At 38.4% G+C, this 16,526-nt stretch overlaps 1 protein-coding gene across 6 annotated transcripts in view; it reads right to left on the bottom strand.

The window, feature by feature from the left end:
- Window positions 1–15,775, bottom strand: part of LOC117392393 (DNA (cytosine-5)-methyltransferase 3A-like) — a 28,858-nt gene extending 13,083 nt beyond the window's left edge. For 3 of the 6 annotated variants that reach the window (XM_055232388.1, XM_033990446.2, XM_033990447.2), the window contains exons 1-6: window positions 15,637–15,775; window positions 10,900–11,099; window positions 7,402–7,509; window positions 2,535–2,658; window positions 2,133–2,170; window positions 1,936–2,052 (exon numbers count right to left, since the gene is read on the bottom strand). In XM_055232388.1, the coding sequence (XP_055088363.1) occupies window positions 1,936–2,052; window positions 2,133–2,170; window positions 2,535–2,658; window positions 7,402–7,509; window positions 10,900–10,968 (456 nt within the window). In that variant the 5' untranslated portion in view covers window positions 10,969–11,099; window positions 15,637–15,775. Of the gene's footprint in view, window positions 1–1,935; window positions 2,053–2,132; window positions 2,171–2,534; window positions 2,659–4,181; window positions 4,349–7,401; window positions 7,510–10,899; window positions 11,100–15,636 lie in introns of those variants that run through there. The other 3 variants (XM_033990449.2, XM_055232391.1, XM_055232389.1) reach the window with 2 other exon arrangements.
- Between the last annotated feature and the right edge of the window lie 751 nt (window positions 15,776–16,526).

The raw sequence follows: 16,526 nt of genomic DNA, 5'->3' as shown, positions 1-16,526 counted from the left end.
ATTGGCCCAACCAAAAGCAGTGATTTAGTGGTTCCTGCAGTGAACAGATGTTTGGGTGTAGAGTTATGTCTGGTAGCCACAGGGGTTTAAAAAGCAATGATGACTGGATAGAGCTGCATTGTGTGTGTACGAAAGGTCAAAGGCTACGTAAGCACCAGACTCAACAAGACGAAGAAACGTGTTAGGGTCAGGAGCAGTGTACGTCCATGCTGGACACAATTATTTGGGATTTTAGCAAGATAGGTAGCTCACAGATATATTGTTTATCTATAAATATGACTCAATAGTGAAGTTGGGAAAAACACATGAATGAAAATAAAATAAATAATCCCTAGTCAAGGCAAAGCTAACTTTATGGGACAAAAAAAAGGAATGCAAACTGCATAACCGGCTGGATCATTATAAGAAATGAATAGCAGTAAAAAAACAAAAAGAAAGGAAAAGAAAAGTAAGACAGCCAATACATTTTCTTGTTTTTTTGTTGTTTTTTTTGTTGTTTTTTTTGTGTACTGCTTTCACAAAGCACAATAAAGCGAAAGGATTTCCTGGGTACAGTGAGTATAAAGGTTGTGAGGGATGGTGTGATAATTGTTTTTGTTTTCTTTAATATCATTAATGATATCTCATATTTCAGTTGCTGTTGTGGCAATAACCAATATTTGTCAATGTCGATAGCAAGATTTTAAAATCTATAGCAAGGTCCACAGACTGAAGTTAAGTTTTAGCAAAGCTTCTGATGCACAAACTGGGAATCACACAGCAACCGGGTCAGTTTAGTAAACATATCAGAGCTAAATGACATTTCAATCTCAAACCGATACCAAAATATAGGAGAATTTGCACCAATAAATTGGAAGTTGGAGAGCAACGTGTGACCTGGTTTAATTAGACAAAATTAGGTTACCTTTTTTTTCTTCAAAATGCTTGCCAAAATTTTAAGAGAATTACAAATCACTTTACCCCAACTAAGTTGAACTTCTTGGCTGTAATGAAGTGGTGCCAGGATTTGATTGTCTCTTAAAGGGAAGATGTGGTTTAAGACAGACGGGGGTGTGAACAGCCGACTGCAGTCCATTGAGTGACAGACTAAACACACACACACACACATTCTGCTGAAGAAACCTGGAAACATTTAACCCCTCAACCCATTACCCACTTCACCATCCTCCCTTTTCACATCCAATAACTCATTTTTTCTTTGCTCCCTACAGTGCAATGCATTACTTACAGCTGATTTGGATTGGTTTAAAAACATCTGTCAACATCAGTGAAATGTTTGTATGCCTTTAATATTTGACTAAATTTAGGCTAAAAATAGGCTTCTCCACAGGTTTTATGATCTAGTGATGCCAAAGATTTTATTTGAACTGGGCTGGCTATATTAAGCGATTGAAATAAAATGTTACAATGGTCCACAGGCATTATAAAATACATTTATCTCTACTGCTTAAAACGTTTTCTATCTAAAAGTCAATAGTTAAACTTTCGCAAAAAAGTAAGATTTTCAGGAGGAGTTTGTTGATCACTGAGACTAAGAGAAGGACACAGGCTTCAATCTCACTCAAAACTCAACACTTAATTATGGTTTGTACACATTAATGTTCTGTTTACAGTAATCAATGCATAGTTTACCTCTGCTGTGGCCACACCAGAGCATGGGTAAATACACAAAAAATCACTTAATTTAATTAAGTTTTAAAATATATTTAATGGTCAAAATAATGTATTATATGCATTTTAGAGTTATGCAGTTGTTTTACTTCAGTATTGATTTCTGTTTACACATGTATTTATTAATAGTTGAAATAGACCATAGAAAATTCACCTCAATGAACCAATCTATCAATAATCACTGGTCAAACTGCTACTATGATGAGTGTAGCTTTTACAAGTAGCTTCTGAAGTTTGTAATCTGAGCCACACTTTTGGTCCCACCTCCATCTTCCAGCGGCTGAGCCACTCCTCCCTCTGTCTGCGACTGATGTAGAATGGGTCTCCAGCCTGATATGTGACTCTGGGCACTGGCCTCCTCCGCAGCCTCCCTGCCTCTCCCTTTGACCACAGAAAGTACATGTCATTGATGAACAATGAATACAGTGAAGTTATTAGTGCTGGAGATGGGGCTTGCTCACCTCTCTTGGAGAGTCACAGTTTCTGTCTTCTGGTTCATCTGAAAAAAAGAGTGCATTACTGATGTATAAAAACAACAAGATCATACATGGGCCACCAGTGGCTCATGAGGTGAAAGTCACCCATAAAAGTTTAAGGTTTGTGGAACATTACGGACCTCTCCACATGCTGCCTGTGTGTCTATGTGATGGTCAGAGAGGCCTGGGACATGGTGAAACTGGACATTATCAGTGTAAAGGTACATCTATGAATAAGACTTTTTGTCCACAGTTTTTGTCTAATATCCAGAGAGCCACAAAATATATTAAATAGTCAATTATCACTGACAATTTGAAGCCCAAAAACTGCACAATGGGCCCTTGCTAACAGCACGTGAGTTCACACGCCTCGGGTTGAGCCCCCACCTTTGCTCTTTTCAGTCTGCTCTACTCTCCGTCGCCCTCGTTTCTTGCGTGGGGAGGGGGAGGGCTCTGGCTCCTCAGGTGGAGTGGGTGGGGCGTTAGCACAGGGGTCAGAGGTCGCCATCTCCTAGGAAACAGAAAAAAACAGCGTCTAGCTCTCTGTCTGTCTTCATGTGGACTAAACCAGGCTCTCCACACATGTGCAAAATGCATAATGGGTTCACACATACACACAAGTATCAAAGAGCTACAAGCATACAGTTATTAGTCTGGGCTGGTTAGTGGGACACAGAGCAGGTATGGGTCCGGCTGGGTCTGCAGATGATCATGGCAGTAAACACCCCCGACCACATTAACACAAAACACTAACACACGCTAGCACAGCTAAAGATTAACGGAAGTCAAGTTTTGGTATAAAAAAGTAGTGCAAGTCTGCTGTTTTAAAAGATAATGATTGATCTTGACAGCACAAGATCTCATATTGTATTTAAAATATGATTTGTTTAATTTGAATATTTTTAATAATCAATAATAATAATCAATCAAATTTAATAGTCAATAAACAATACTTATTGTTGATTGTTTACTTGTTAAGGATTGCTGGCTAGAACTTATCACAGAATCTTTAGACCTTAGGTGGAGTACACCTTGGACACAGAAAAGGCTTTTGTTGGATGCCATTATTCCATACATACTTTAGCCTCTTAGCTCCAGTTTATCTATGTATTTTTGACTGAACTAATCATCCTCCATCACATGATGCTAAAGTTAGGGAAAGTCTTGAAGGTTTTATGTGTTCATGCCGCTAACAGGCTAGCGGGTTTTATTGGTGGTGAGTTAAAATGGAGGGAAGCAGGGGTGAATGTCAAGCTCAAAGGCTACGCTAACAGTGGCGAGTGCTAACAAGCTCACAAAGAATTAATGAGCAGGTGAGCATGGCAGTAAAAAGCAGGAACACAAAATGCCCCTGGACAACACCAATTGAACAGCATTATAACAAACATGATAATCTACATTTAATATCATATAACGTCAACTGTGGCTGTAAACTAGGCCTACTACTTTGAGTATTATTTATGTGCAAATCAGCTGCTCTGTCTGCAACTAAAAAGATTACATTAAGTCATATGGACTAAGTATTTAATTTATAATTTATTTGTTACAAACAAGTTGTGAGATTTTCTGTGTCAGCCCAAGAAAAACAAAGCAAAAGATTTTAAGAGGAAAAGTTGAAAGTTAGCAGAACTGTTGTTGAGGAAAGGTTAAAAGAGGTGCAAATATTTATTACGACTATTCTATACATACAATACAAGTCAGCAATCAGTTAGAACAGTGACATGACAATGTAGAAAAAGCCAAGACACATGATTAATAATAAAATAATATAAACTATGTATTTATAATACTTAAAGACACAACTTGCTACAAAACAAAGCAGTAACAAAATAATATGTAACTAATATTTTAACAGTAGAGCAAAATATTAGAGATGAGGTGTCTTGGACTCAGTCTTATTAGCTTGTACATGTTCGAATCCTTTCTGGGTATTTATTAGCAAGATTGATTAGCTCAAAATTGGAAGCTGCATTAAGCGATTTATGAAGTTAAAACATGTGATCTAGATATTTTTAGTTTTAGTGATCTACTTACACATTCAGCAGAACCTGGATTTGCGGTCATCTTATGGGCCAAATGTAAATGCCATACCAATGTCAGCCTGGTTTGGTCCGACTTCTGTTAAAATGTCTGAAATAGTCATAGGGTTTTGCTAAGTGTGCAGGCGTTATTCAAACTCTGAGACATCGAACAGGAAGTGAACGGTAAGCATGTGTGAGCTGCTGAGCACTTCCGTTTTAAGAGAGCACTGTCCTTGATTTGAACTGTTCCTGATGTAAACTGTACAAGACCATATTCAATTCTATTGTATTCTGCTTAATACAGCTTCAAACTATAGTTTTTAGCTAATGACTCATTCTTACTATTAAGATTATTTCCACTAGTGTGGAACGGTACATGCCCATGCTGCTTCTCTTACAAATTCTACTGCTACTTTCCTACCAAGGTCAATGAATCAGTTTTAACAATGTACTCAAAAATATTAAAATATGTAATCAATTTTGTTCTACCTTCTATTGTAAGTAATATCTTGTTAAGTAGTCTCAGAGTTGTACATTTCTGTGTGATAAGACTATTGGCTGTTTGATGATAACATGAGGATGTGATGTACTTATATGTCACATAAAACAACACTACATCAGATTCAGTGACATAAGGAAAGTACCTGGCATGTTTTGTTAAAGGCATCTGAGGCCTTGTCAGGGTACAGAAGCACAACAGGAAATGGCTAACAATAAACAATAGCGCACTTAAAAAAAAGTCCAATGAGAAAAACATAAAGCACATGCCCATGCTCTGATGTTGTCAAACTTACTCATTATTGGAAATATAATGAAATGTATCAATAGTTTTGCTTTTCCTCGTATTCTCATCAAAAATAAAATGTTGTTCCTATAATGCACCATAGTTATAGTTACAGCTTCTTTAAACTATTAGGAGCATACAGTCTTAAAATATTGGACTTTTTAGTTCTTATTTAATTGGTTTTGTTTTACTACTGATGAAGTAGTGTTACTAGAAAATATTAAGAATGCTTAAGTGAATGCTGTACTTCAACTATTGTCAGCTTTATTAATGCCACTTTGGAAAAGTATATTCCACATTCCACAGTTAACTTATTTCATGCTAAATCCCGTAGCCTCTAGTATTACATATGCGGGTGTGCGGTGATGCCTTAAGCCATGACATAAATGTTTGGGCATGTGGTTCTCTATCTCCTCAGTCGTACTGGCACTTCAAACAGCCACAAACCACAGATTCTACACACACTCAACGCCACTCACACAAAGAAATGAAACCCCGCCAGCTGTTCCACACATGCGGCCAACACAAGCAATGGACAACACCAAGCAAAAGGGAAAAGATCCAACCTCCCCAATTGCCAGTAGGGGGAGTAGTGAACATGAGCTAATAGTGATAATTGGTTACATTAGTTGCTTAAACCATCCACCTGTCCATGGACAACAGATGAATTTAACCTAGCAAAATTTTTACATATGATACATAGGTTCATCACCATGTACTCCCCCTTTTATAAATCAATAAATAAATACTGTGATACAAGTACTACTTAACAATATTTGTATACAATAGCTTGATTCATATTTCATTTTTTATTTTATTTTAAATTCACAAGTGAGAAGAGAGAACAGACAGGAGTATTTACTTTAACAAGAACTTCTTCACCAGCAGGACCAGTGCCTTTCCAGTGGTCTGGGTCACTTACATATACTTTCCTTTGTTATTAAAACCTGCCCTCTACTTGAGCACAGTGCTGTACAGTAGTAACAGATCTGTGCTGAGAGAATGAAGCCCAGCCCTCCCCTCTGGCTCCTCTCTATAGTTAGTGTCAGAGCAGCTCCACCCTGTGCCCCACACAAAGGCTCTATTCCTGGACTCACTCGTCTCTGAGCAGGGTCTAATGGGGACCAGATAGTGCACTTTCCCCTGGGGCTTCTACCATAAGGAATACTGTATATTATACTTACAGTTCCAGTTACACTGCAATATAAATCTGTCTTTTCTACACCAAAATTGTTCAAGCTTCTGCAACATTGTGTATTTCTTTCTACCACTCTATACTTCAAATGCTACTTCTACCACAGTCCTTTACTACTTCATTACTACTTACTGTAATAGCTTAAGTTCATATCACCACAATTACTATACAATTACAGTTGATGCCCGTGTTTGTTGTATTATTGGTTAAAATAGAGAAACTAGCAGCTACTATTACAACAGCAAACTAATAAGAAAAGCATATGTTTATAATGTTTCACTAAGTAATATTTTGTTCAGTGTTTTGTAATTTTTGTAAGGAAGTTGTGGGTAATACTGTTTCAACAAATTACATCATAAATTATATGACTATGACATAAGGATTATAATAACTATTGAATAATTAGACCAAAACCATAATAAAAGAAAATTAGAGTCACAGTCCATCAAAGGTGCAGCTACTCATATATTTTGACATTCTTAACAGTATATTTAAAGTTATACTCGCTGAGGTGTGACACAATAGAGGCGCAGGTGGTGTTCCCCTAACCGAACCTTGTCTTCTTTTTGACAGAACGAGTCCAGACCTGCCGTCCCGCGCACAGAGGGGCATTCACCAAGGCAAACAGGAGGCAGACACATGACATGCCCTCTTTGCCTTCAGAAGCTGTAACTGCTTATAGCTGTGCCATATTGTCTAACAGCAGCAGTTCATATCCTGGATACAATAATAACAGTTCTGTCAAAACATGCATCTTAGTATAAGGTCTATAGTGAATGGACTCTGGTCAGTCCAAACCACAACATTTCAGAACATATTTCCATCTTCTTACACAGTACTTTCATTGCAAGTATTCACCCTGTAATTACACTTAACATATGATATACTTGTGCTGTACTTATGCTGTAAGTATGCATGCACATGATAAAGATTGTGTTGTATGAAATGTAAAAAAAAAGATGACAAAATTTTTAATCGTTAATACTTTTTCTATGGGAATTCCTTGCTTTCCGTTGAACAGGAGTTTTGACAGGTGATGAAAATACAGATAAAAATCCTAGTTCACCTGTCAGTTGCTGATTTGTGAAGACTGACTGTTTCATTTAATGTGTGGCCTAATCTTTCTCAAAGCCCTTTAGGCATTTTAAAACACTATCACTGGTTATGTAGGTGTAGACTACATAAATCATTTCTTTTCTTGGATAAATCCTTAAAGGCATTAAAGAAAACGCAGACCATAATTACAGTACTCACAGGAAGCAGCTGTTTGCGTTTCCTGCCGGGACGTCCCACACGGCGTTTATTAGGAGGGCTGGCTGGGGTACCCTCCTCCGGGCTGTCCTGGTCTACCCCGTCCTCACTCTGGGAAAACAGAAGCGAACCCAAGACATTTAGGACACAATTTAAATGGTGCTTTGATTTCAAATTAGGCACGGAGCAATCAGTTTCAATGTAATTTAAAACATTAGGACCTTAAGTAACACCAGAATCTCGTGGTAAGTTTTTTGTAACATGAGATGAACAGAAAGTACCAAACTCTTTTACAGAACAGTTTTGTTTATACATTTCCAACTGTCGCTGCAGTCAAAATACATCATACATGTTTTGTTTTTTTCATTTAAATTGGCAAGAAACACAAAAAGTTCTCTCAGCACACCTCCGGAACGTAATGGCTTGAATTTCCAGGTTAGGGAGGGCTAATTTGTATAGAGTTTACATGTTCTTCTTATACCTAAGGATTCATTGTAAATACTAAAAATATATGGAAAACAATGCCACAGTGGGGTAAGTAGCCACGATCAACCAAAGGGTCCCTAGTTGCAATCTATGCCATCTATGTCCTGTGGCCTATGTAGATTACAGCTATGATGACTCTCTAAAGGATGTATTCATGTTTCACTGGGTCATTATCTCTACCCTAATGTTCTCCTGCTGGACCCAGTGCCGCCGTGACACACAAGTGGTTGCTAAGGTGCAAAAACTGCTTAGCAACTGTCTCCGCTGCCCGACTGGTGCGGCTGCCAAAAAACATGGGAGATGACAAATCCCTGAAGACCCACTTGTACTTGTGTAGCGTCAAGTCACAAAGGTAAATCGCCATGATGCAACTGTCAGACAGATGTTCATGTGGACATGCAATGAGGATACAACAACAAGAGGAAGATTTTGATGGCACATGTAACTCGTAAGGCTCATGGAAAAAACAAAATGGCAAACACACTGTATCTAAAATGCTCATAATCATGCAAGTATGTCAGTAAGTGAATTATTAGATTATTTTAGGTTTAGTAATTCCTTCACTCATCACCCCAAATGATGAATGAAATAAATGAATGTGAGTGACATCAGGTATAGACTAGTTTAAGTGTACACTACATTGTAAATTTATTATGAGAAATTGCAGATCTAAATAAAATAGATACACTAGAAAAAATTGGTTTTCTGTGTCCACAACCTGCATGTTCCCATGGAAACAGTATTGCTTTGCCTATAATGTTGCATAATATGGCATTAATCATACCTACTTTCATGATGACAACCAGGTGAGGTTACCACACCAATTTACAGGTCAAATCTGTAAATAGGCAACCTCCCACCAGAAAAGTTACATTTGATTATTTTTATTATTTTGTCCATGTATGATAACATGTAGATTGTCGGTCAATGAGGTGGTTTTCTGGACTGGGTTGTCCTGGTTTGACAGTTGTACGAAGGGGACACCGGTTTATACTTTAGTATGTATCCTGTTATTGTGTGTCCATACGTCTCTGATCTATTTCGGTCTGGGGGTTATTTTAGGACACGGCAGTTGCTAAGAGACCAGACTGCAGACCGGGCGTTGAGCAGCAGCAGCCTCCCTGGAGCCGCAGACACACCGTGTCCTCTTTATTTGTGCTACATCCTCCCGCTCTGTGCCACTGTTACTACGCCTGTTCGCCCTCTGCTTTGTCTCACCCTTACCTGCTCAAACTACAAGCAGAGTACAACATATACAGCCTCTAACTAGATAAAACACTTCTTTTCTTGTACTGCCTTTTAGTGTGTAACTTTTGCCTTTTCAGAGTGATGAAAAATTAGCACTGTTGCCATAGCAGTAAAACATCACAATTCAAAACACAAGACTCGAAAAAGTCCTCAAAATGTCACCTATATACAGGAAGGTGAAAGCCATGAATACTGAGATAAAGTTTCTAAATAGACGTAAAGATTTATTCTTGACTTCTTAATGTAATTTTCAATGTTTGCACCCATAAAATTGTAAAATAAATTTTGTCAAATAAAGTGGGTCAAATATATTGGGTCAGTTGGATTTTGATGACACATTTTACACAGCAGACAGCAGGACTACATCTACTGTATACCAATGCACTTTCAAGGAGGCCAGTGAAACTATTGCAGCAAGCTAAAAATGGCTTAGTCCAATTCAGATGATGTATTCGATAAATACAAACGCAAGGTCAGCTACAGGCAGCAGAGGGACCACAGCAGCTCATGTGAAGGTGATGGGTCTGTGCCAAATCCGAATCAAAATGGCTGAACTAAAAGACAAAAAGTGTAATACAAATTCTTTCATCTAAAGTACATGTTTCTTACAGCCATACCGAGAAAATAAGAATATTACAGATGTCCTTCCTGGCATAAACCATTATTTGAGGCTTAGGGCTAGCACAAATAGGTTGCAACCCCTTGAGGCTTGATTAAAGTTTGATGTAAAATAATCTCTTGACTTTCGGCATTACAGTGACTCAGTTTTAGCCCAAAAAAGTTTACATTGTCTCTGAATTTCCTTTGTCCTCCAACCACGACTTTTCTCCCGGCTTATCTCCAGTCTTTGAGCTCCTGTCTGAGGAAGTTTAAAGGGAAAAAAGCCTAGAAGGAAAACTTTGTATGTGTTGGCATGTTGCCAGATTGTGAATGTGGAAGTAGGCGAGTAAGATGTGCCTTTATATAGCAATAGCCCCATAGAAAAGAATTTCAACCTTCACAGATTTATGAGCCGAACGCTGGACTTGGAGGGTGCCAATGAAAGGAACAGTTTTTTGGCATATGTATGTTGGCCTGGTTTTATTTTGGAAGAAAAAAAGACACTTCCTAGGCTCACCTGGGTCGGCAGCTTGGAGGAATTCAGTGAGTCTCGGCTTCAATGTAAATTAATAACTAACTGTTTAGTATTAACATTCAAAGAGCTTTCTGTGTCTTAAAATAATAACAAAAAATACAGTCAGCTAGAAATAGAAGTAATTCAAACAAACACACTACAACATGAACAAAATACAGCAATTCAGAGACATTTCCATCAGAAGGGGCATCTGGTGTAAAAACCTACCTCAAAGTACTCAGAGCTAGGTGGCAAAAATATATATGATAATCTACACCATTAAAAGCATTTATGGTGTGGATTATCAGCTCTTGCTGGATCCAGTTGAATGCTCAATGACTTTAAAGTGCATTCACTGAAAACTCAAGGACCCGTTCACATTCACACCCCATTTTAAGTTCTACTTAGATCAACTAGTAGAAATATGTGACACCTAGATTTCTAACTAAAACATTCCTTTCCATCTGCATTCTGCTGTTATTAGAAGTTGTGGGTGATCTGAACTCATTTTTCATAATCACCAAGGACAACCTTTAGAGTCACAGATTTTCTTAATGTCTTTGGTCAAGAAAGTGAGAAATCATACTAAATCATACTAAAAATACAGTGCACAAACATTTCAATATTTTTCAGCCCTTTTAATGAGTACTTACCGCTTGATTGGAGGTGTCATTCTCTGGCGTTTGGGGCGAGTCGGTGGCAGTGGGGCTATTGGACGGCATGGCAAAAAGCAGGTCCCCAAAAACAGTTTAGAAAGAAAAAATAATGAAAAAATCAAAACATGGGAAAAGCCCCCGGAGACAACAGGTGCAGCCTCATTCAGCGGTCAGTCACTCAGTCCTCCCCCTCTGTCCTGGAAACACAGATGTAAGGCTTGTCACTCTCTATATATAAAATACAGGTAAGCATTTCAAAGTCAGTGGATGGAGTCAGATGGAATTCACATCGATGGAATTTGTTTTAATTGTGAAATCTTCTGGGATCAAGGTAATCATTCATGTAATTGAATTTCTTTATTTAATTGGAACCATTAAGTGAAGGTCAATTTGTCAAGTTTGAAGGAGAAGAACAGTAATGAAGTAATCAAGACAGGATAGTCAGCCAAAAGCTCATTCAATTAAGTAAAATAATAACACATTTAATACACTGAAACCTAAGGCTATGTATATGACAAAAAATGTTTTTTCCTCATATTGATCAATCACAATTTTCAATAGAATTTTATTTTGTCAAAACAAATATTCATGTGTTAGAATTCTAGTCTCATGCCTTTTCTTCCAACTCTCAGGCTGTTACAATTTCTTCTACAACCGACAGACTTCTAATAATTGACATAACCCCAAAAATAATCACATTTCTTTTTGCAATGTCTGAACCCTGCTCCAAATGTCACACTTTTAGGCTGTAAACCTTTCTATTAAAAAGACCCAAGCATATCATAGCATGTCAACTCTCTCCAGGTCCATTTTTTCTCTCCCTGGTGAAAACTCTGTGTCTGGCTGACATTTTCTACATGCTCCTCTTTCATTTTTGCTCTGACTGTAATCCACCTCCAGCCCCTGGGGTCGACCGCTACGACAGGTGCGTGACTTCAACTAACTGTACAGGTGATTGATGGGACAGGAGCAGAGCAGAAAGAAAAACAACATACACACACACACCCACAGTTAGACTTGCAGGTGGTGGATTCAGGTACAGGTAGAACAGTTGTCAGTGATTTATGTGTCCAGATTAAAGTACCCCGTTTGATTAGACAAAGGGCGCATGCTCACTCTGCAGGTGGCAAGTAGCTCAATGACCTAGATGTGTCAAGAACAGACAACATGGCAGAAACCATTAACTGTCAAAAATACAGTGAGAATATATTTTTAAAATGTGTCAGGTAGGGCAGGGCTATGGAATTTATCACATTTTAATCGAGAACAAGATTTAGTTATTTAGTCATTTAGTCATGTTATTGGTATTGAAGTGTTTAGGGTCTACTGGCAATCCTCCTTTTTGTTTATTATTATTATTATCAGTACCAATTATTCAAAGTCTGTCTTGTTTATGTGTAGAAAATACATTTTGAAAGGCATATTTTTAATGAGAAAATTGTGATTGATCAATAAGAGGAAAAAAATCATGGTACATTTTCGGTCATATTGCTCAGTAGCTCTTATTGCATCTGGTAAAACTGAGCTATTTTATGCTGTCCACATAGGAATGGGACAATAAACAATTATACATTGTTTATTATTTCAATAATCATTCGTGGGACATTTTATACAATTGTGAGAATCACCAACAAAGATAATCGCCATTCTATCACCAGAATGTTCCGAAAAAGTTACTTATCCATGATGTTCTCCACTAGATCGTAGTTGTTTTCACTGATAACAAAGTACAATTATATAACTAATAGAACTTATTGATAACATTCAAATTATTATTTTTAATCGTGATATTATTAATCACAATTATTTTGGCCATGATAATCATGATACAAAATTTCAATATTTATCCCATGTTTAGTTCACACCTCCACATCTACTTCAGGTGTAAATGCTATATTCACTGAGCCACAAAGAAGAACTTAACTAAATAATTGGCAAAACACTTTTTAGCTACAATTAATATCCTTGATTATCTGTTCTTCCATAGAAATATAACAAAATGTATGTCATTACCTTCAGTCTTAATCCAGACCACATCATTTTACCAGATGAAGTGCGTCTAAACACTGTCTCTAGACTCTCAAACTCTTGGTCAAAAGTTGTAATATTTTCCTATAGCATATGTCTGCAGTGAGGTATTGTTTCCATATGGTCACATCTATGGTTTTCAAACACTCAGCAACAGGAAACCAGCAGGTGACCAAAATAACATGGGATAATACAGAGTAATGGGTAATGGAGGATCTAAATCGAGTCCAGTATTACAAAAAAAAACCTTTGAATATGTGTGGTACTTTTCCAGAAGGATTATACAGGTTTTAATTGTCATTTCATTTTGTAAAATCCTGTAAAAAAAAAAAAAAAACAATAATATGGTAGTATTAATTTAGTGATTATATACAATCCATTGACTCAATACAGGTATCTGATATCAATACTGAAAATTTTGCCCTGATCGGATATCAGCTTCCAAATATCAATTCACCTGAAATATAAATTGATGTAAAAAGACTATTTACTGGTTGTAGTTGGCCCAGAAAGTCTCAGAATGTTTAAACTTTTATTTACACAAGTTTGTTCAATACTTTCTTGACAGATAAAAGGCAGCTATAAAATAAAATGAGACCAAACTGATTCAAGTGTGTTATGCACTTGAATTAGCTTGGTCTCATTTTATTTTTGTTTAAAGGAAATAAATCCTGTTCTCACTCTCTGCACAGGTCAATATCAGCTATTCGCAGATTATTAAAGCTATAGTATCGAAATTGGTATCGGACCAGAAAAAGATGGATCGTCCCTTAACTAAACTAGAGCTTTATGTTTTACCTTTTGCGCATTATGTGTTTACTATTGCAAGTAGGGCTGGACAATATCAATCAACCAAAATCGAATCATGATCTGATCCTGATGATATATATTTTTAACCTCCCACTCCTACTGGTCAGCCTCTTCATGAGTGACAGGTAGATTTAGCCAATCGCAGTGAAGTGTCAACTCTCAAAAGCAGTAAGTGGCTTTAATTACTTCTAAATTGTAGATTAAAAACACTGCCAGAATCATGATAAAATTGTGATATTGGCTCAAAAAAATGGTGACACGATTTTTTGGCACATTGCCCACCATTGATTGCTAATAAGGAACAGCTACATGGAAGAGGTCTACAGTAAATGTATATGTTTTCTTTTCTCATATCTCTTTTTGTCCACATTGTATTGTAACTTGCAGTTTTCTGGTCTAAAAGCACAACATGTCCCCACTCCCCTAATAGCCAGCGCATGTGGTTTCTCTCGAGTCTCTCTGTACAGTTCTATGTCATTCTTCGGAGCTGTGGCCTTACCTCACCTACTGTAACAGGCAGCTGGCCAAGGTTAGCAGCAAGAGAGGAAATTTAGCCCAAAATCCCTGCACACTCTTCCTCCACACCACAAGCTCTTTTCGCCTCCTCAAAAAGTGTAACGTAGAGGGATCAATTTGGCCCCTCCCATTCCTATAGTGGATGTACAACGAGCCTTGGCATATACTTCTCAGGTCCTGGAGTAGTTTAAATTAGAGCAGAATCCAGGCCCGAGGACAGGAGCTTGTTGTTGGTGGGAGGGACAAGGCAGATCACCCTCAGAGCAGAACCCTACAGAGGTGCGTCTAAGTGCAGTGAGTTAAAGACAGGCACAGGAAGTGGGTGAGAGAATTTCAGAATAAAAGCATAGATTATGTCAGTTTTGTTCATTATTCAAGAATAAATGATGTGGTCAAATTTGAAGTTGTTTAAGCACCAGGAAAAGACTTAACTACTGGTGTTAATAGAGGTTTTACATCAAATGCTCTTCCTGGACTCTTTTTTTATCCAGGCTTGAAATCAACACAGAGAATGTACTGATTATAGGCCTATTCAGAATATTTCATGAGATCATCCAGCTGAAAGGTCATGAGAATCTGCACATAACAAGCTAATTAACTGTGTGGACAGTAATGAATATATTATAAACAGAGCCTAAATATTAGAAAGCGGGAAATTAAGATTTCTATTGATCATTTCATTTCCCATATGACTGGTTACTCAGTAGCCTAACAATTCAAACAGCTTATTTACAACTTTCACCACAATGAAAACAGCCTGGACCATTGACCGTCAGAGAGAATAATGCACTCCTCTTCTCCTTCAGCTGTTCATAACATTGAGGAGTCCTGAGGTGACTCCTGCCTGGCTGTAGTAGATGCTGAGTGTAGGAATCATTACAGCAGTCTGGCCCTTTTAACATCCAATGTCAAATCCATAGACAGAAAAGGGGTAGGCTATATTTAAGTGTCCGTATTAAAGTTCCTATAGTGAATCATGGAGTGTTGGTCTAATTTGGAGTCAAAGTTTTATTGTGTAGCCCTCCCGGTACCGTGGAGGTGGCGGTGCTGCCTTCATGGACAGTTCTATGACAGTTACTATCGGGAGCGACCTGACGCGGCCTTTACTGGACACACTGTAAACGGGCTATAATCTCTCGGAGGCTCGGGCCGCCGCTGTGAGACACGTGTGTGGGCATGTATCCGCCATAAGCCCCACGGACTCCGGTAAAAACAGTGTCTGTGGCGCGCTTCACAGCGAGTGCACCCGTTAACCCCGGGAAGCGCGCTCCCGCCCCTCGCGCTCGCTGATGTCTGTCTGCAGCTGGAGCGCAGCGGGGATCACGGTAACGACACCGGAGGACGTGCGTCCAGAGCGGTGAAAAGTGGCAGTGGTCTTACCGTGTGTCCGTCCCTCGTGCTCGCTCTCCTCCACCTCCTCGCGCTCCTCCGGGCTGCTCCGTGCGTCCTCCGCTGCTCGCACGCTCTCTCTCTCCGAGCGGCCTGTGCTGCTTCACGAGCCGCAGAGGCAGCAGCGCCAACGCAGCTCCGCAGGGTCCTAAAGGCGCCAGCCAGGCTGTCTGTGCACAATGTCAAGTTCCTCTGCAACTTTTACCTCGTACTTTGCACACTTGTCATTTTAAAGGATGGAGCGTAGCCTATAGGATAGTTATGGCCTTGTATTTCTACTGTCAGATCTTGGTCAGGAAAGACATTGCCTGTAGGAAAGCTGGGTCAGGGCGCCAAAGGTTACATTCACTGATATAGTAAATTTGCGCCTATTTCTTTTTCACACTGCCTATTCATCATGTAATATATTCTATAGGCTCGATCATTTAGATTTGTACAGGCCTAGACTCTTAAAATGGGCATTTCCCAAAGTCCATCAGGCTAAATTCATTATTGGGCTACCTCAAGTGGTTTTCAAGGTTAATCCCGTCTTTGCCCTCAGTCAGTTAAGGGAGCTCTCCACTTGTCTTTATAGACTATGTCAATATCTAACACCCACTCTTTTATATTTGACTATTCTTAGTAAACGGTCACATTTACAGTAAAAAAAAAAAGTAAAGATATGTTGGCCTAGTTGATACTACTGGTAACAGTAAGATATCATTTTTGTGGCCTATTAGCAGAAGTTTTAATCTAAAGGTTATTAGTAACAACTATAGCAGAAGAGTTCAATGAGTTCTTCACTTATGAAAGTCATTTCACCAGTTTAGTATGTATTACTTAAATGTCACTCCTGCCAATAATATATTACATTGAACAATTACTGCAGCATACTTTAAATC

This window comes from Periophthalmus magnuspinnatus, chromosome 24 (genome assembly GCF_009829125.3).
Source record: "Periophthalmus magnuspinnatus isolate fPerMag1 chromosome 24, fPerMag1.2.pri, whole genome shotgun sequence".
NCBI classification, from domain to species: Eukaryota; Metazoa; Chordata; class Actinopteri; order Gobiiformes; family Gobiidae; genus Periophthalmus; species Periophthalmus magnuspinnatus.
This window is presented reverse-complemented; position numbering and strand designations above follow the sequence as displayed.